Source organism: Miniopterus schreibersii, assembly GCF_964146895.1.
Source record: "Miniopterus schreibersii genome assembly, chromosome: 7".
NCBI classification, from domain to species: Eukaryota; Metazoa; Chordata; class Mammalia; order Chiroptera; family Miniopteridae; genus Miniopterus; species Miniopterus schreibersii.
In genome coordinates this window covers 6451642-6471109 of record NC_138108.1, presented here as the reverse complement: position 1 = coordinate 6471109, position 19468 = coordinate 6451642, and the positions used below count along the sequence as shown (strand labels likewise).

Sequence of the window (19468 nt, the reverse complement as noted above, 5' to 3'; positions counted from 1 at the left end):
TTAGCAAGAGAAGTTTGTGTAAGAGTTGAGAGAAATAAAACTGTATTTCCCCAGATTTATTATAATAATAGTAAACAATAATAAAATTTATCCATTCCACCCATAGTCCAAGTGACTATAAACCTCAAGTAATTATAGTCTATATTATTTTTTCTGCCCTGAGAAACAGGGTAGTAGTAACAGGATTAACAACAAATGAGAATTTTAATTGCCAGGTGTGAAGGAGGGCATGACCATTCAGGAGGGCCAGGACCTGTGCATTTTAAACCCATGGTCCCACACACCTGTGACTTGTAACTGGAGAGAAGAACAGTTGATTTGTATAAGGTATAGGAACTCTCCAAATGCACACTCCTTAAAAATCCCTCCTTTGAGCAACTCTTCTTAAAACAATGAGACTGTTGTCATCTAAAGGGATTTTGATTTTCAAATTTACTTTCTGTGTTATACAAGTTTAGCTTAGTCAGATGAGTCTTTTGAACTAAGTACTGTTATCTGGTTTTATCCTTTGATAAGATGTGGCTGTACTCAAAAGTTGGTATCATCAGTGGTATGCCAAATTATAGGAAAGAACTACTTCCCGTATTCATTGTCACATTCCATTGTTTGTGATTAGTATGTAATTTGATAGTAGCTAACACTTAGGTAGCTAACACCTGTGCCAGGAACTCTTCTAGGTACTTTACAAATGATAACTCGTTTACACTTCATAGCAACTGTATCTTCATTTTATAGATGAAAAATTGTAGGCACCAAGAGCTGAAGTAGTCTGCCTTAGGCTTCACAGCTATTGAGTGGGGGAGTTGGGATTTGAATTGTCTCTGGAATAGATAGTTGCTCTTTACCGTTCTGTTTTCCTATTTTCTCCATCTACTTGTAAAGAGGGTTGGAGAGAAAGGAGAAAACCCAGAAATACCAAGAGTGAGAGCTCTCCCATAATCCCAGCCCTAGAGATGAGCATCACCGGTGTTCGGGCAGCATATTCTTTACTGCTTTCTTTTCTTCCTTTAACCACCCCCCCCGGGGAATCCTGTCTGTACGTGACTGGGATCAAACCTGAAAGATCCATAAAGTGATATGGACATCTTCCCGTGTCAAAAGAGTAGCCAAGTAGTATATTAAACAGATTGAAGAGTGCCGTGGTGACATACATGTACGTGTACCTGTGTCCACTCACCCAGTTAAAGTCCTAAGGATGAGTTTCTGCAAGTGGTACTTTGGCACACAGAGCATACCCCTGTATGTATTTTAATAGGTAGCAACAAAATTTGTAATGTTTACACTCACATTGAATGCTAATGAGTTAGTTTACAAGTGTTTTCATTTCTATGTCTCCCTGTTGATCTTATAGATTTGTAATAGGCCTTTATATTTTAGACTGTTAACTGTAATATAATAATGTTTTCCCTTCTTTCTGTTGTTTCCAAATGTTACTTAGTATCTAACAGTACTTTAGTTTTTAAAAATTAAATTATAGTATTAACTATTCATCATGATAGGTTGCTATTTTATAAAAAAAAGCAGTTACTTACTGTATTTACCTTAGAAAAACTAAGTAAATGACTGAAAAAGGTTTTGTGTTAGTCTTTATTACCCTTTCTCTGAGTATTTCAATTAAGTATAGTCTTCAGCTTCAGCTCTCAATTCCAAGGGGGTTTTCTAAAACTTATTTATTGATTTTTAGGGAGGGGGAGAGTAAGAGAGGAGAAAAACCATGAAATTTTGTTCCACTTATTTATACGTTCATTGGTCGATTCTTGTATATGCCCTGACTGGAGATTGAACCTGTAACCTTGGTGTATTGGGACAAACCTCTAACCAAGTTACCCGTCCAGGGCCCCAAAGGGTTTTGAAATAAGATTAATGTCAACAATCTTGTGCAAAATTAGAATTACACCTATCATTTTTGAGTATGGCATTGCCTATATTTTTCTTAGTTAACTGCCTGTTTGTCTTTTCGTGTGTTTTAGGTATGTCCCACCAGAACAGGCCAAAGTGGTGGCATCAGTTCATGCGTCTATTTCAGGCTCCTCTGCCAGTAGCACGAGCAGCACACCTGAGGTCAAACCACTGAAATCTCTTTTGGGAGATTCAGCACCAGCCCTGCACCTAAATAAGGGCACACCTAGCCAGGTGAGTAGCCGTCAAGTCTTTGTAGGGCTTCTACTTAAGGAGGACTGAGTATCATGAGTTTGAGAATTTTTAAAGACAATAGCATCACCTCGTATGCCAATAGCATTATGGTTGATGATACATTAAAGCATTGTTGGGAAGTGGTTGGAGCGTGTGTATGTTTGCTCCTTTGCTACTGCTAATACGAGTTTCTTTGAATTCTCCACAGCTTTGTGAAGGCGTACAGGAACGCCGCTGTAGCTAAATATCATATAACATACATTATACAACATGAATCTATGGTAACCATCAGAGTCAGAACAGAGTAGCCTCTGCAATGTACTTTTACAGGAAAGGATTTCTCAAGCAGAATTCCGCTCCTTGCCCGACTTGTAAAGCATGTTTATAGAAACAAGTGGCTTTGCATGGCAGGATATACCTTATTCTAAAGGACTGAATAGACTGAAGGTTTTTAATAAGTTGGTACCTAAAGTTTGTACTTCTGCACTTCATTACAGTTGACTGAGCTGTGAGAAATCTGTTACTGTGTGACATTACAACGTCTACCCTACACAAGAATGATTCTGAGGCATGGTACTATTTGAATTAAATCCCGCTCTTAATAATGCATACTAGGGGATCTGGATAAACTGCTCTGTTTTTACAGAAAATTTACGTGAAAATGAAGAGCAGTGTTAAGTCAGTGTGTTGTAACTGCCGCTGTGTGGAGGGTGTGCTCTGGGAGCCTTGCTGTCTCAGCAGTGAGTCCCCCCTTTCTCGTGAGGTGTAACAACTATTGTAATTGCATTTCTCTGCTTTTGACTCTTAAAATTGAGAGATAATTTGGGAATAGATGTTGAAAATTGATGCTTTTAAAAAATATATCGAAGTACTTAAAACCAGAAAGAAAAGATTATGTAATATGAAAACTGTGTTTTTAGCGTGTTTAGTTGGGAATAGTGTGATAAAAATTTAGCGGATCTGACTGGAAACCCGTTATAGCTAATATGTGGTCTACAGTCCCCTGTTGTAGGCCGCGCTCAAGGGCAGCAGCAGGAAAAGAAGTTTGACCTTTTAAGTGATCTGGGCTCAGACATATTTGCTGCCCCAGCTCCTCAGTCATCAGCTACAGCCAATTTTGCTAACTTTGCACATTTCAACAGTCATGCAGGTAAGTGTTTTTCCCAAGAACTTTTACCAGAGCTGTGTTTAAAACTCCAAGAAACAGCCTTTTGTTGTCGTTATTAATCCTCCTCTGAGGATATTTTTTCTATTGATTTTTAGAGGGGAAGGGAGGGAAGAGGGGTGGGGAGAGGGGGAGAGAGAGAGAACATGGATGTGAGAGAGACATCGACTGGCTGCTTCCCGCATTTACCCCAGCTGGGGCTGGGGATCGAACCCACAGCCCTTCGCTGCTTGGGCGGACACGCTAACCACTGAGCAACGCCGGCCAGGGCGATAACCAGGGTTTCTTTTTGAACTTAAGTACCAGTAAACATTCTGCTGAGAGTGGTCACTCATACCTGTGAAGGTGTATATGTCACCCTCCCTGGTGCTTTTTAATCACAAAAGAGACTATACTTAGTGTCACGTATTGACCTGACCTCTTTCCATAGAAAAATGGAAAAAGACTATTAAATATGGTTTAACCCTTTGGTATGGACAAATTCAGATACTCAGAAGTGACCAGATAATAGAACCCTCATGTACTCATCACCATGGCTAATCTTGTTTCATTTCTCATTCTAGTCATTCCCTCCTCGCAAGTTATTTTCAAGTAAATTTTAGACATATTAGTTTATTCTTAAATAACCTATTTTGTATGTATAAAATAAGATTTCCTTTGTCAAACATACTCATGGTAGTATTACCGCTCCCTAAATAATAGTAATGATAATAATTCATTAGTATTCAAATTTCCATTCCAGTTCAAACACACACACACACACACACACACACACACACACACACAACACACACACACACACAGTTTATTCAGATCAGGTTTCAAATAAGTTCTGTGTATTGCGATTGTGAGATATGTCTCTTAGCCTATAGGTTCTTCCTCCATACATTTTTCTTCTCTGTAATTTATTTGTTTAAGAAATTAGGTTATTTGCCCTGTTGAGTTTTCAGCAGTCTAAATTTGTTGATTGTACCACTGTGGAGTCCTTTATCAGGTTCGTCTCTTCTATATTTCCTGTAAATTGATAGAGACTTGATCTGTTGTTACAGGTTCTTTATTTGGAGCGGGGCTGCGGTGGAAGGGGCAAATTTGCTACTTAGGATTTTAGAGGCACATAATATTATTGCTGTTTTGGTAATGGTTAGCTCTTGTTGCCCAGTGCTGCGATCTGTTAGTGTGATATCTGTGATATTCTAAATTTATCATTCCTTTATCAGCTGAATTACTTCTTTAAAAAACTTTATCTTTTTACAGAAATATGCATGCAATTAAAAACATAATTTACCTGCGGAATTTAGTAGTTATTTTACCTGGTTATAAACATATCACAAAACCTATGAACTGTAAACTGTAATTAAATTTTGTCACACATTTCCTCCCCTGCTGTCATACCCTTTCAGATATATACAAAGCAGTAATCACATACACTGCTGTAAGTTTTCCTGATTTTCTTTCTACAATATGTTTAGCTCTGTTAATGGAAACTTTTTTTGTTTAGTAACATTTTGTGTTTTGTTTACAAGTAGAATACGCATTTGTTATAAAAGCTTGGTAAACTCAGGCAAACAAAGAATGAAATGTTACCTGTTTGAAATCTTCCTACTTTGAGTTAATTAAAATACAGATTTTCTATGTACATAATATACCATATTTAACAAAGTAGCAGATGAAAATGTATCTGGAATTTATCAACCGGTTTACCTTATTTACATTTTTTACATAGGATTGAATATTATTTTACATGGTTTTTTAAATGGCTGCATGATATCCATCTTATGATATTTCATAATGTATTTCAGCGATTCCCTCATTGCTGGCTATTTGAGTTTCTAACTGTTTCATTAGAAAAACATGTTTAGCTGTTACATTCAGCCATACTCATTTACAAGATTATTTCTTCACAAAAACTTCCTAGAAGTAGAAATGCCTGCAAAGGACTTAAAGTGGTTGATCTTAGGTTAATATCTATTTTTTGGACATTCTTTTCATTCTTACCACTTAGCATTCCCTTTCCCTCATATCAACCACTTATTCTCATCAGATTCTCTATAAAAATCTTACCCAGCATCTGTTTTGGCCTCTAAAAAAAATCTGTTGAATTGTTTTATTTAGTTGAATAATTAAGAGAAGCTGGGAATTTTGCTCTTAGGTTGATGAGTGGGAAATACCAGTGGGTCTTCTTCATTGAGTGTGAGGTGCACTCACATTATAGTTTTTACTAGTTTTCATTGTGTCTTACATTTTAATGTGATTGAAAGCTGCAGGCTTCTGGTAGAATGTGAATCTCTTCTGTTTGACAAGCATTTCTTTCTTGTTATACATTTAAGTTTGTTTTCTTTTTCTTTTTATGTGCCATGGTATGACAAAGTTTGAACATAAAAAGAAAGAACCAAAAAGAATATTAATGTAATTAAACCATCTTTACATTAGTATTTTAGATTTCATCCAGCTAATGAATCACTCATTGCCATTTTAAATCTGAGTTTTCCAGAATGTATCCCATATCCTAAATTTCTATCTGCTTTACTGTAACTCATGTAGTTAGTGCTCTTAATTCAGTTTTCTTTAATAGAGTTACATTTATAGTACTATTCCTGAGGTCACTCAGTGGGTATTGTGTACAAAGTTATCATTGTGTAAAGTGTCTTTGGAAACTTCTGGATACCCTTTAATAAACTGTTTGAAATTGGGCTAAATAAACACTGGTAGGATTTAAAATCTGATCTCTAAATGTCTTTGAAGTGAGTTCTGAGATGTAGAGACCTTTCATAAAATTGTTAAGTTCGTTTGTCATGTTTTTTATTTATAGTTTTCATATTCATTAACATGTACTGTTCCTTACCATTTACAGCTCAGAATTCTGCAAATGCAGATTTTGCAAACTTTGATGCATTTGGACAGTCTAGTGGTTCGAGTAATTTTGGAGGTTTCCCCACAGCAAGTCACTCTCCTTTTCAGCCCCAAACTACAGGTAGAGCTTCTCCAGCGTTATGCCTAAATGTTTACTTTAAAAAACAAAGTAAAACTCTCTAGATATAGTTTTGAAAATTACTTTAAGCTTAAATTCTATAATTATCTGATTTTAAAGTAGTTCTATCTCACAACGCTCTGGGGAAACCTGAAATCTTTATTTTTTTCTGTGTCCATTTGTTTTTCTGAACTCTTTGGTATTTTGTCTAATTCACAAGATCTGTTCTCCTTTTCCTGCACATGAATCTTCCTCTTTAAACTTCTTACGCAAGGAGGAATTAAAGTACTACAGTTTTTAGGTTCACAAAACATTGATTTAGGCTCTAAGTAAAGAAAGCTAATTGATTGCTTCCATAGAACTAAAAGTATAAGTAATTTGCGGGACAACAGACTTGAAAAAATAAGTGTTATTAGTCAAGAGTAGGTTATTTAAGGATCACTTTGATCAAACTTGGAAATTGTTTTCTGTGCAGGAATTGGTCTTTAAACACTGAATACTGTCCCATTCCTGTTGTTTTCCGAAACTCATTGAGCCCATGTGTAGATCTTTGGCTGATTATTTTGCTTTCGACTTGAACTCTGTGTATTGTCTTAAAGCTTTTTCTTTCAATTTTCTTTTTCTTTTTTCCTTTAACTTCCATCATTTACATAATTTCTGGCTGTCCAGCAATTAGAATGCTTTCATCTAGCTGCAGTTTTGGTGACTTTACTTCTGCTTTTCCTCTCCAGGCTCCCAACAGTAAGTTCTGTTGTCAAGTAGGCATCTTCTACTAATTTGTGTGTTTAATGCTCTATTTCATGGGTTTTTCAATTATAGAATGTTAGTCATCTTTTAATAATCTTCATAAATTCTCAGTTTTACTTTCCCTTCACTATTCCTAAACCCAGACTGAGAGAACACACTAGTATACAGTAAGAGAGTTAGTTGATTTAATAATTCCATTTTTCAAATTAGAAATAAATTTCTTCATACAAACTTTGAAAGCTCTAGTATGTACGTTATTTTCACCAGCTACTTGTAACAAATTATGATTGTTTAAATACACACATTACTTAATTTTAATTATTTGGAAACTACCAGAGTTTTAATACCGAAGAAATTTTATCGGACTGTATTGTTTTAGAATGTTTAAAAAACAGATTGATGGAAAGTGTGTTTTTTTTTTTTAATAGGGGTGTATCCGTTCTGTTTTTAAAATATCTATGCTTGTTTTACTATCACTTTAATATAAAACTATATGTATATACTGTTTTGATTGCTGAAACTAATGTGTAGGTATAAAGGACTGGTATCAAGAGTGTAGAATCAAAAGATACTTTGCATCTTGTTAGCAGGAGAACTTTTAAAAGGTCATGGTATATAACTGAATGTTATATAAAGTAACAAGTCTTAAACCAGGTGAATTATAGTCTTTACTCCAGGGTAGATAATTACACATAGAAATTTGTAACTCTTCATGTTGCCAGGGCCTTTGAAAATCTAGGTTTGCAGATTATAAAAAATCTTGTGTAGATGGTTAGGGCCCAATGCTATTTGCCAGTTACTGTTTTTAAAAATGCAGATTGCTTATAGAATGCTTAATTTAGGAAGAAAGGACCATATCTGCCTCAGGATATTGGGGGACCCAGGTGTTTCAAGTGTTCCATTTATTCTGTTATAGGTGGAAGTGCTGGATCGGTAAATGCCAGTTTTGCTCATTTTGATAACTTCCCCAAATCCTCCAGTGCTGATTTTGGAACTTTCAATACTTCCCAGAGTCATCAAACAGCAACAACTGTTAGTAAAATTTCAACAAATAAAGCTGGTCTTCAGGCTGCAGACAAATATGCGGCACTTGCTAATTTAGACAATATCTTCAGTGCTGGGCAAGGTAATCAAACTTCAAACAAAACAAATACAAATTTCTATATTAAACAGTCCTTCAAATTTGGTTGTATTTATTAAAATCTGAGTATGCTATGCTTTTCTTAGTGGTTGTATAGAAATTTTCTTTACACTAAATGTTCATGACCTTTCGCATCTGAAATATCAACTACAAAACTAGAGGCGTAGAAACTAGTTTTTATACTTCTAGTTTTAAAAGAAGACAATTGACAGAAATTTAATTTTGTCTTAGAAAGAATGTTCACTGTTCTAAGGCCATACAAGATTTAGAATCTTATTAATAGAACTGACTGAAAGGCTATTTTATTTGGTGGTTTTAATAATAGATTCATTTTGAACTGTTTTTTATTACTATCATGGTAATTTTTTTTAAAGGATTTTTATTCTAGTTTTGGTCTTAGGGGCCAGTATTGTGCCCCTCAAAGTGCATAGTGCGTGGGGAAGGGCCACGGTCTGCTTCAGGCTGGGCTGTGTCCTGAGCCTGCAGGACCGACTTTCTGAAACCTCTGCAAAGTGTGGGTAGGAAATAGCACTGAACCCATGGAGTTGGTTATGTGTGTTAGTGCATGAAAGGCATTTAGAACAGTGCCTGGCACATAGTAAGTGGTCAGTAACTATTTCCTCTTTTACTATCTCTAACTTTTTTATGGACAACCTGGGAAAATGATATTAATAGATATTCACACTAGGGTCCTGTATTTTATGAATTTGTATGTTTACTTGAGTGAACTACACCTGTCTCAAGAGATGTTAAGAAGCACTTTTTGAGAATTTCTTCTTTACGCACAGTCTAGAGGTGTTGTTGGTACAGAATCTTAGTTTTTTGTTATAGAAGCAGTATTCTGTCTTTATCACAGCAGCATGTATTGCAGCTAATCTTGTCCAATATTTTCTAGATTATTAGATAAGACTTTAGAGGCCTATGTATTTGCTTAGCTCCAGATCAGTTGTAAATTCACATGTGTTGCATGGCAAATGTGGAAGTATACTTTGGAATTTTTGGTGTAATTTGTTTGTTCACAGGTGGTGATCAGGGGAGTGGCTTTGGGACCACAGGTAAAGCTCCTGTTAGTTCTGTGGTTTCGGTTCCCAGTCAGCCAAGTGCGTCTTCAGACAAGTATGCGGCTCTGGCAGAACTAGATAGTGTTTTCAGCTCTGCAGCCACCTCCAGTAATGCATACACTTCCACCAGTAATGCTAGCAGGTACCTTGTCTTCCCACTTTGTGTTTCAATCATTTTTCAACTCCGAGTAATGATGTTATCAGATAATGACTGGGGCACACTTTTAAAATTATGGAATATTTTTATAAATTTGAGGAAACTGAGTTTAATTTGCTAATTAAAATGTAATCCTTGAATAATCTTTTCATTTAATCAAAGGTTTTATTACTTTCTTGAACACCAAAATGTAATAACTAAGAGTGTATACACATCTCAAAATGGACAGCTACATACAGGTTTAATTATACTCAGCAGAGAATCCATTTAGGAAATTATATACTTTTAAGGTACAGTTTTTAGTCATGAAGACTAAACACTGAAAGTAACATGTTGTAACCTTAGTTGTAAATACACATTTTTAGAAATGTTTGCACCAGAACACAACACTAATTCTATATCTCTTCAGTGTCATACTGGTGTTTATAAATAGACATATCTGTTACTGTGTTCAGATATATCTGGTATAAAGGAATTCTTGGCAGCAGGAAGTCTGACACATCTTAACAACATTAGATCTTTATGGTTTTCACTTAATTTTAGAGTTAAGGTGCACAGAAGGACAGATGACTTACCTATACATTGTTTTATTCATCTCTGGTTTTGTTATTTTAATCCTCACTCGAGGACATGCTTTTTTTTTTTTTTTTTTTTTTGGTCTAAATTGATTTTAGAGAGAGAGGAAGGGAGAGAAACATCAGCATGAGATTGAAACGTTGATCAATTGCCTCCTGCATGTGCCCCGGCCAGGGATTGAACCCGCACCTTCTGGTGCACAGGATGACACTCCAATCAGCCGAGCAACCCGGCCAGGGCTTATAAATATTCTTGATGAAACAGTCAAGAAATTAATTTTATTAAATCTTGATCTTTAAACATGTCTCTTTTATGAGCGTTGCAGTAAGACATGCACCAGCAGGTCTGCTGCATATCAGGGTCTGATGCCGTCTTGGGAAAGTCATCATGGGGTTGCTGTGGAAGGAAGCGGCCCTTGTGTCTGGAACACGTTTTTCCCTGAAAGATACCTGATAGGCAGACCCTGATTATTTAGATTTGGGTATTTGTCAATAATTTCTAAAAAAATACAGTATTTAACTGTCAGTTTATGAAAATAACTGATAATATTCACACATTCAAGCAAATACTAGAATTTTGGAAAATTGATTGACTTCACCATGAGCTTGACAGTTTCCCATTACTTTTTTGATGAAGTAGGTGGGGATATTAATGTGATTTTTTAAAAAAATTTGCATAAGGAAATATGTTGACATTTGGAAGATAGGCATCAAGTGTTTTCCAGATGACCTAACATCAGTAAAAGATTCATTAAAAGTGCAAGATAGTCTAGTGAATATTAACTGTAATCGAGTACAAAAGAGTTCACTGATAAGATTTCTCATTCCATATTGCAGCTAACCTGTAGGAAACTGTCACTGTTTTGGTATTACAGAAGAGAAAATATCCACAGTTATCTGAAAAGGCTATTAAAATACTCCTTTGTTCAACTGTGTATCCATATGAGGCCAGTTTTTATTTTGCGTGTTTGTTTTTCATATATACTTCAGCCTAAACAACATATCACAACAGATTGATCTTCTGTTAAACCAGCCATTGAAGGGATTTGCAAAAATCTCAGTGTTACTCCTCTCATTGAGTACTTTTGCTTTGGAAAATATAGTTATCATAAAATGCTATTTATTTATGTTATCATATAATGGCTTTATTGTTATTTTTAAATGAAAAAATTATTTAAAATATGTTCTAATTTCTGTACTATATGCATATTGGTAAGCATAGCTTACTGAAGCAAGGGCTCTGGGACTCTCAGTGATTTTTCAGACTATAAATGAGTACTGAGACTTAAAGTCTGAGAACTTCTGTGATACATGATATGTTCATAGGGATCAGTTTCCACATTTTTATGGCCACCCTATAGATAAATTATCTTTGCTTTTTTAAAAAAAATTAGAACTCTTTCAACATTTGTTTTCAGCAATGTTTTTGGAACAATGCCAGTGGGTGCTTCTGCACAGACACAGCCGGCTTCTTCCAGTGTGCCTGCTCCATTTGGAGGTAGGTGTTCCTGGTACAGAGTCGTCCCCCCCTTATCTGGGGGAGATACATTCCAAGACCCCCAGTGGATATCTGAAACAGTAGATGGTACCAAACCCCACATGGTCTATGTTTTTCCTGTGCGTTATATATATATATGATAACATAAAGTTTAATTTATAGAATCTGGTAATTTACCATAGATCTTAGCACCTCAGCATGCCTTTTTTTTGTTGTTTCCTTATTAAGTTGAGAACTTGCACCTTCTTACTTAAAGGAAGCACTTTACAGCTTCTCTTTGCAATATCCAAATTGCCAGCCTCACTCCTCTTGCCCTTTGGGGCCATTATTAAATAAAAGTCGAGCAGGACGGAAAGAGATTTCATCACATTACTCAGATTAGTGCACAGTTTAGAACTTATCAATTGTTTATTTCTGGAATTTTTCATTTAACATTTTTGGACTGCTGTTTACTGTTGGTAGCTGAAACCGTGGAAAGCAGAATTATGGATAAGGGGGACTAATGTAGACCCTGGTTTTTATAGAGCACAAATATATATTGTTTAGCATTTTTTTAGGGGAATCAGATGACAGAGCAACACTTTATTATCAGAAAGCTCTAGTTTTCTATCTTCATAAATATATGCACAAATACTTTTAAATATTTGAATATAAGTGTATTAGGATTTTATAGTGTGTTTTATAATTTTTTAAAGCTACGCCTTCCACAAACCCATTTGTGGCTGCTACAGGTCCTTCCGTGGCATCTTCTACAAATCCATTTCAGACCAATGCCAGAGGAGCAACAGGTGAGAAATACAGATTACAGAACAGCAGGTTTTGGAAAAGGTATTTATTGCCAAAAACCCATGTGGAGAACATTAGAAAATAAGGATTCTTTCTTACTGAAGTCAATGGGAAGTGGATGGGAGAGTTTGTTCATAAAGACAGATATTAGCTGAAAGTTGATAACATCCTGGAACTTAACATTTGAGAAGGACCTTAGAAGTTGACTAGTGCCCACCACTCCCCCATCAGAGCTTCATTTTTCAGGCGAGGAAACCCACTCATGGAGATGAGACTTTCTTGAACCACAGAGTCAGTTTACGTAGGTCATTTTAGCGGATATCGTCAGTAAGGAGCATTTTTGGGTGTCACTCAGGCCTGCAGGTCTTCTTATGGATATAGTTGTATCTTCACATAAAAAAATGTTAGTGTTTATTTACGATGATGGATTTCATGACTGTTTCTTCATTTGGTATTATTCTGATCTCCCTTGTATTGCAAACAGTGTAAATATTACAGTGTCATAAATATAGTTCAGGTAAAAAACTGTGAATGTGTTTTTATCATGTATTATGCTACTCACTTTGTAATAGTACATTCTAATTTTAGAACTTCTTAATGAAAACAGATTTACTTTTATTTTGACAATAGTTACCATTAAGTTAATTGACATTGGTCTCTTTGCGGCTTTCCATAAGGCCTTTCTGGAGCAATGCATTCTCAAGTGTTCCCTCACGCTCATTTTGGTAGGTGGCCCCAGCGACTGTCTAGATTCATGTGGCAGTTTGTCTGCCTGCTTGTGGAAGCTTCTGCTAGTGTCCTGGATCCCTGCATGTGGAAATAAGTTTTCCATGTTTTAAATGGAGTGGGCATGAATGTGTGGTGTTGGGATTACCTTGTATTTACAGTTACATGGAAATCTTTATAGTGATTTATGTTTTAATGCTGAAAGCATTGCTTACCTCTGTGGTCACAGTAGAGTGCTAATAGCTCTTGCGATTATTTTTCCTGAGTTCTAATTTATAGTAGTTTGATACATTTTTGATATATCAAACCATTTTGCCACATTAGTCCATGGAGTTTGCTTTTGTTTAACTATATCCAAGTTTTGCTTTTTAGTGCTTTTTAAAAAGTGATTTGTCAAAGTTCTGTCAGTGCATTGTTGTCTGTTATGAAGCCTTCCTGTTCCCTTCCCTCGCAGTGTGCTGCTTCTTTATTCACTTGCTTCCCGGTGGCTGTTTCCCGTTTCTCCTCAATAATGAGAAAGTAATTTAAATTTTTTTGACATTCTAATTAGGTTCATTGAGGATCATTGTTATAAACATTCCAATTCTGAGGATTACTTTGGGCATTATCTATAACTTTTTTTTTTTTATATATAAAAGAATTCTTTGTAACATTTTTAGTATTAATTTCTGTGCTTGAAATCAGCAATTAAGTAAACTTTTAAATCAGGAAACTCAGTGAATTATGTTTTTTGATAGAATCACACTAAACTGTCTCCCTGTGTAATTACCGTATTCTGTATTAAAAGCGACATTATTGGCTCTTCCTTCGCGAGGCCTCCCCCAGCACACACAGCCTGCTCTAGCCGCAGAAATGCACTGCTGTGCTACTATTCTGTAACGTGAGCTCCTGGATAACTCAGGAGTAGGGGGCGGTAGTTCATACGCAGCCTCCCGGCCTGTGACTGCTGTCCCTGCGGTGACGGTGGCAGGCCGTGGCGGGCGTGGAGGAGCAGGTTGGACTCTGTGCCTTTGCCTGGGCTGTGTCTCCCCTGACGCTGCTGATCGCACTTCCTCGGGCCGTGGGTTTGCCCTGATTCTTACAACTCCGCAGCCCTAACCTTCCCTAACCCTCTACCCAGAGCGGGCTTTGTTTACTGTCTAAAAAGGATTGTGGGAGTCCATGTATGTCCTTTGGAATTGATCTGTTAGGAGTATAACATGTCCTTTTAATTGTGTTAGTGTTTTTATTAAGATCCCCTTACCCGCTTTTGCCTCTGGTTACAAAGCTGCATAGGTTTTGCGTGGCCTGCCTCTAACCTTATTTCTCCTGTAAGTCTTGTTATTTTTAATGTGCTGCTTTGCAGAGGTTGGCAAAAATTTTTTTCCAGGAATTCACATGTTATGTTATAGCACACAGTTCAACAGATAAAATTAAATATTTGGCTGTGTTAGTATATATAGCAAAACAAAATGAAAAAAAACTAGTATGTATACATGTGAATTGCATGGTGATGGGCTCTAATAGGTAGACTACTGTTTAGACTTGGACTTTATTAATATACTTTGAGAAATTTTTTTCATTAGCTTTATTCTGGTTATTGGCTTTTAGGAAAATAAAATTTTATAGGTTGTTACACCATATAGCGCTAAAATTTAACTACAAACTTCATTGAATTTTGAAATTTAGAATGCCTTTAACGTACTTCGTAATAGTTTACAAGGTAAATGATGTCTCTTCTGTAATGTTGAATATGAGAAACAGAATGTGCCCTTTTGTGTGTAAGTGATGAGCCCTTCTCTCCTGCCAGCGGCCACCTTTGGCACCGCATCCATGAGCATGCCTGCGGGCTTCGGTACTCCTGCGCCCTATAGTCTTCCCACCAGCTTTAGTGGCAGCTTCCAGCAGCCTGCCTTCCCAGCCCAAGCAGCTTTCCCTCAACAGACGGCTTTTTCTCAACAGCCCAATGGTAAGATCTGACATTTGCCTGTAAGTCCGCGTTAGGTCTCTTTTTATGTCATAATGTTATGTGTTTGGACAAAAGGACTTACCTGAAGACTGCTGTAGTGTGGTCCACTGACTATATATTTGGGCCTCAGGAAATTGACTGAATTAGTAAGTTTTTGTAACCAGATCATAGACTTAGGAGAAATCAGAGACTGTAAAGGACCCCTTCTTTCTCAGAATCCCCAGTGTCCTTATTTATCTGTCTTCTCATACAGCTAATACATCTCTTGATTTTAAAAAGAAACTAAGAACCCTAGGGTGTTTTTGTTTTGCATCAGAGAACTTTGTGTGCCATTTTGTTTAAATTTTTGGGGGGTGGTGGTCACATAGACTGGTTTTCTGAACAATATATATTATGGTTAGAAATTATTACTTGTTTTCAATATATATTATGGTTAGATAATATATATTATGGTTAGAAATTGTTACTTGTTTTCATGAAGGTTCACTAGAGACTAGTTTGTGTGTCTCCCTCCCGATTTTGTTCATGGCTAAAGTTTGAATTCTGTAGGTTTGAAGATTATCCTAGAATTACATATATTATTTTTTAAAGTTAGTGGTTAAATAAAAATTTGGAAATAGGGTCCGTGACAGAGCCATAATGATGAAATGCTTCCTGAGGAATACTGTGACGTTCACATAGAAACTGCTCTGTGGTCCTCACAGCCCCTCTCGAGCAGTCGCCTCCGGCTCATGTTTGTTAAATCCTTCGAGTGTCAGTAGCTTACCTCGCTGAGACAAATGCGAAGTAACCATTTCTGGGGAGCTGTATAAAAAGCTCTTTAAGACATTCCACAGGAAGCTTGTTTTCTGGTGTTGAAGGAGCGTGAGACCCAACAATTTAACATTGATATTTTATTATCGTTACTCTGGTAGGAGTTTCTCTGAAACATGTCCTGAGGCTTTATAAACATCAGATTATCTCTCAGAGGTTGAATGGGCTTTAATTGGTGGTTCTGTTTTAACAAGGTGCAGGTTTTGCAGCGTTTGGACAAACAAAGCCAGTGGTAACCCCTTTTGGTCAAGTTTCAGCTGCTGGAGTATCTAGTAATCCTTTTATGGTAAGTGAGGTGCAATTTTAAGCACTTTATAAGTTGTTCTGTGTTATTTTCACATTAGGAGAAGCAGGATGTGACTCCTAGATCCTGCCTGGTATTGTCCTGGACCTTGCAAGGTGTACAAATTGAGGAGCCACTGTGCACGATTCTTTTGTGACTTAAAAAACACACCGTAATCATTTGAAATCAAAGAGTTGACAGTAAATAAGTTGTTTTATAACATGAAACTGTCTGCTTTTTGTTAAAGTAACACTTTATGAGAGGTTGTAGATTTAGTGAACATGGTGGAAGGGGTTTCAGTCAGGTTTGGTTTGAATCACAAATGCATTTTTTTAGAGTCACGTTCTGTTTAGAATCTGTTTTGAGAATTATATGAAATAATCTATATAAAAGGCACAACCCAGTGCCTAACACCTAATCATTTTATTATAGTATGTTGCTAATAATGATAGTGAATAAACTTGATAGCTAGTAATTACTGTTTAATATTTCTATCTTTTCTACACACGCCACACTTGTCTGCTTATTTACTTTGTCTTATGTTTTCCTTTAGACTGGTGCACCGACAGGACAATTTCCAACAGGAAGCTCATCAACAAATCCTTTCTTATAGCCTTATATAGACATTTTACTGGAACGAACTTTTATGTGGTCACATTACATCTCTCCACCTCTTGCACTTGTTGTCTTGTTTCACTGATCTTAGCTTTAAACACAAGAGAAGTCTTTAAAAAGCCTGCATTATATATTAAACACCAGGTAATACGTGCAGAACAGAGGGCTCCAGTAACAACTTTTAACCTGTGAGTTGGCAGGAAAAGGTAGTGGTATCATGTATATTAAAAATTGGCTAATATTAAGTTATTGCAGACACCACATTCATTACGCTGCAGTACTGTACATATTTTTCTTAGAAATTAGCTATTTGTGCATATCAGTATTTGTAACTTTTAACACATTGTTATGTGAAAAATGTTACTGGGGAAATAGATCAGCCACTTTCAAGGTGCTGTCATGTATCGGAATGGATGACCTGAATCATTTGAACCATTGCTACTGGAAGGTTACGAAGTCAGAACTGGAAGGTTTTATTCGGTCTGGAATTTTTCCCTTCTGAGGAGCGCGTCTGTTTATACGCGCCTGAGTTCTTTAGAGACGTGGGAGGATACCTGTCTGCGTAATGAAGCTGATCATGTTTTGCTACAGTTTGCAGGTGAAAAAAATAAATATTAGAAAATATGCTATTGTTTTTGTGTTCTTGCTGCAATGCCTTTACCAAAGTGGCCTTAAATATGAGTAGTGAATTGAGAACACCTTGAATTCTTAAATTAGAATTTCAGAAGACTGCTAGTGACTAACTTTTATGTCTAAAAGAGAAAATTTTATAAACAGGCCATGTAGAAGATGTATTAAAACTACTATGACTGCTATGTTCAGGAATATGTCAGTGGTAAAGCATTTAAGTGAAGCTTGTCAGAGTCACCATAACCCTTCTAATTTCTTTGCAACTTCTTAATTTTGTGAAATTTGTATATATGAAGAATTTGCATGTATGTGTATTTACAAATTTTTTAAAGTATCTTGAATTCTCAGACTGCAAAAGGCCTATTTTAAATATTGATTTAAAATACTGTCTTTGAATGTATTGGAAGCAGACATGCATTAACTGTGACATGAGTGCACCTCAGATTCGTTTTCTTTGGACAAACTGATACTATTAATAGGACATTTGTTTATGTTCATCTCTGGGGCAAAGAAACTGGAACCCAGTGTTACCTTAAAGTTATAGAATACTTTGTTTAAAAAAGGCAATGATACTAATGTTTAGTTATATCTTTTTGTTAATATTCAAATGAACTTGTTTAAATATTTATGTGCAGTAATGCCTCATTCATCCAGAGATAATCTGGTGGTCTCATCAAAACAACACAACTGGGAAACTTGGAATAGTTTTTTGTTTTGTTTTTTAATGCCTTTGCTCAACCTACATAAGTCATTAAGTCTATGCTGATTATTTGACTTCCCAGCCCATAGTATATTAGCAGTTCAGAAGTGGTGGCTTGAAAGGAAGGAGAGAGAAAAACTATGAAGAGCATACACTGTTGAAGACCATTTAGTGTAAGGGGCAGCCAGCCAAGCCCAGGCCACTAAATTACATCATCTTCTAATAACTGTCTATTCCGATGGCTCTGTGTCATCAAGAAAAGATGACGTTACATGTACAAATATGTAACACGTGTTTATAATGTTTTATCTTACAATGATTAGAAATTTTTTTTAAAAGCTTTGGTATTAAAAGAGGTGAACATCAGTTTCCTCAGACATTTTATTCATGTTGAATACCTTTTTCAGTGGCGGCTATGTGAGTTATCCTACTATACTCAATCTGTGTAGCGTGTTAGACTTGTTAAAACATTGATGTTCGTTGCATATCCAGCTGAATGTGTGGTTTTTCTGACCCACTTTGATAAGAAGACTGGGAGACCTCTGCCCCTTTTCTAAGCAGTATGCCTCTTCTTTTAGAATTAAATGAATGCTGCAATGGTTGTGGTGTGTGTTGGTGTATACTTGAAGTGTCTCTACATTTGTGGGGTTTCCTTCCAGCCCCTTTTTCATGGAACACTAAAGAAATGTCTTTGAATGTCTGTGTTTTAGATTGTATTGGGCCCCAATCAATCCATATGTACAAAGTTATAATATATAATTGTAGGCCATTACCCTAATAACCTTCCAGGCTTTCCATCTAAGAAATAACTAAATTAAACTGTTGTTATTAAAATAATTTTAAAGACTATTTTTTCTTAGTAGATTCTGAATTTTGTAATTAAATGGGAACTCTTAACGACTTACTTGAAATGAGAGCCTATAAAATTGAAATAACTTAGTTTAAGAAGCGATCCAGATTTATAGTGGATTTAAATCAACTTCACTTAGACACTCATATTCAGCATTGCGTCTGGTTTTATATAGACCGTGAGAACTGTGTTGAGTACGGAAGAGGGGAAAATTCTCGAAGGCAATGGGGCTGAAGACTGTGTTTCCTGGCTACCGGTTGAGTCAGATCTCTCTTTTCTACCTTCACTAAGCAAAGAAAACGTTCTTTTCAGGTGGCAAACTTTGTTGATAAAGTTTAAAGGCATATTGTATTTTTATTTTTGTGAAAATAGAGATTAGGTAATCACATCTTCGTTCAAGTAATTCCTTCTGTGAATCTGAAGGAGCGATCAGTGCTTTACCTGTGAGTTTCCCCTGTCCCCAGCACACGCCGCCTCTGCTGCTGTTCCTGGAAATTGGTAAAGTGGATGCTTCCCTGCCATTTTACCAATAGTTTTGAAACCTTTTGGTCTCAGGGCCATAACTCTTAAAAATTATTGAACATCCCCAAAGAGCTTTTGTTTATATAACATGTTGGTCAGAATTTACTGTATTAGAAATTAATACTAAGTCATTTAAAAACTGTTTATTTA

General features: G+C 36.2%; 1 protein-coding gene across 12 annotated transcripts in view; it reads left to right on the top strand.

Moving 5' to 3' along the window:
• The window catches only part of AGFG1 (ArfGAP with FG repeats 1), a 48623-nt gene extending 30311 nt beyond the window's left edge, over positions 1 to 18312 (top strand). For 2 of the 12 annotated variants that reach the window (XM_081141791.1, XM_081141793.1), the window contains exons 4-14: positions 1971 to 2133; positions 3133 to 3283; positions 6150 to 6269; positions 7930 to 8139; positions 9177 to 9357; positions 11366 to 11445; positions 12141 to 12233; positions 12909 to 12956; positions 14747 to 14905; positions 15913 to 16004; positions 16555 to 18312. In XM_081141791.1, coding sequence (XP_080997917.1) covers positions 1971 to 2133; positions 3133 to 3283; positions 6150 to 6269; positions 7930 to 8139; positions 9177 to 9357; positions 11366 to 11445; positions 12141 to 12233; positions 12909 to 12956; positions 14747 to 14905; positions 15913 to 16004; positions 16555 to 16614 — 1357 coding nt within the window. In that variant the 3' untranslated portion in view covers positions 16615 to 18312. Of the gene's footprint in view, positions 1 to 1970; positions 2134 to 3132; positions 3284 to 6149; positions 6270 to 6935; positions 7008 to 7929; positions 8140 to 9176; positions 9358 to 11365; positions 11446 to 12140; positions 12234 to 12908; positions 12957 to 14746; positions 14906 to 15912; positions 16005 to 16554 lie in introns of all 12 variants that reach the window. The other 10 variants (XM_081141796.1, XM_081141795.1, XM_081141794.1 and 7 more) reach the window with 10 other exon arrangements.
• The last annotated feature ends 1156 nt before the right edge of the window (positions 18313 to 19468 follow it).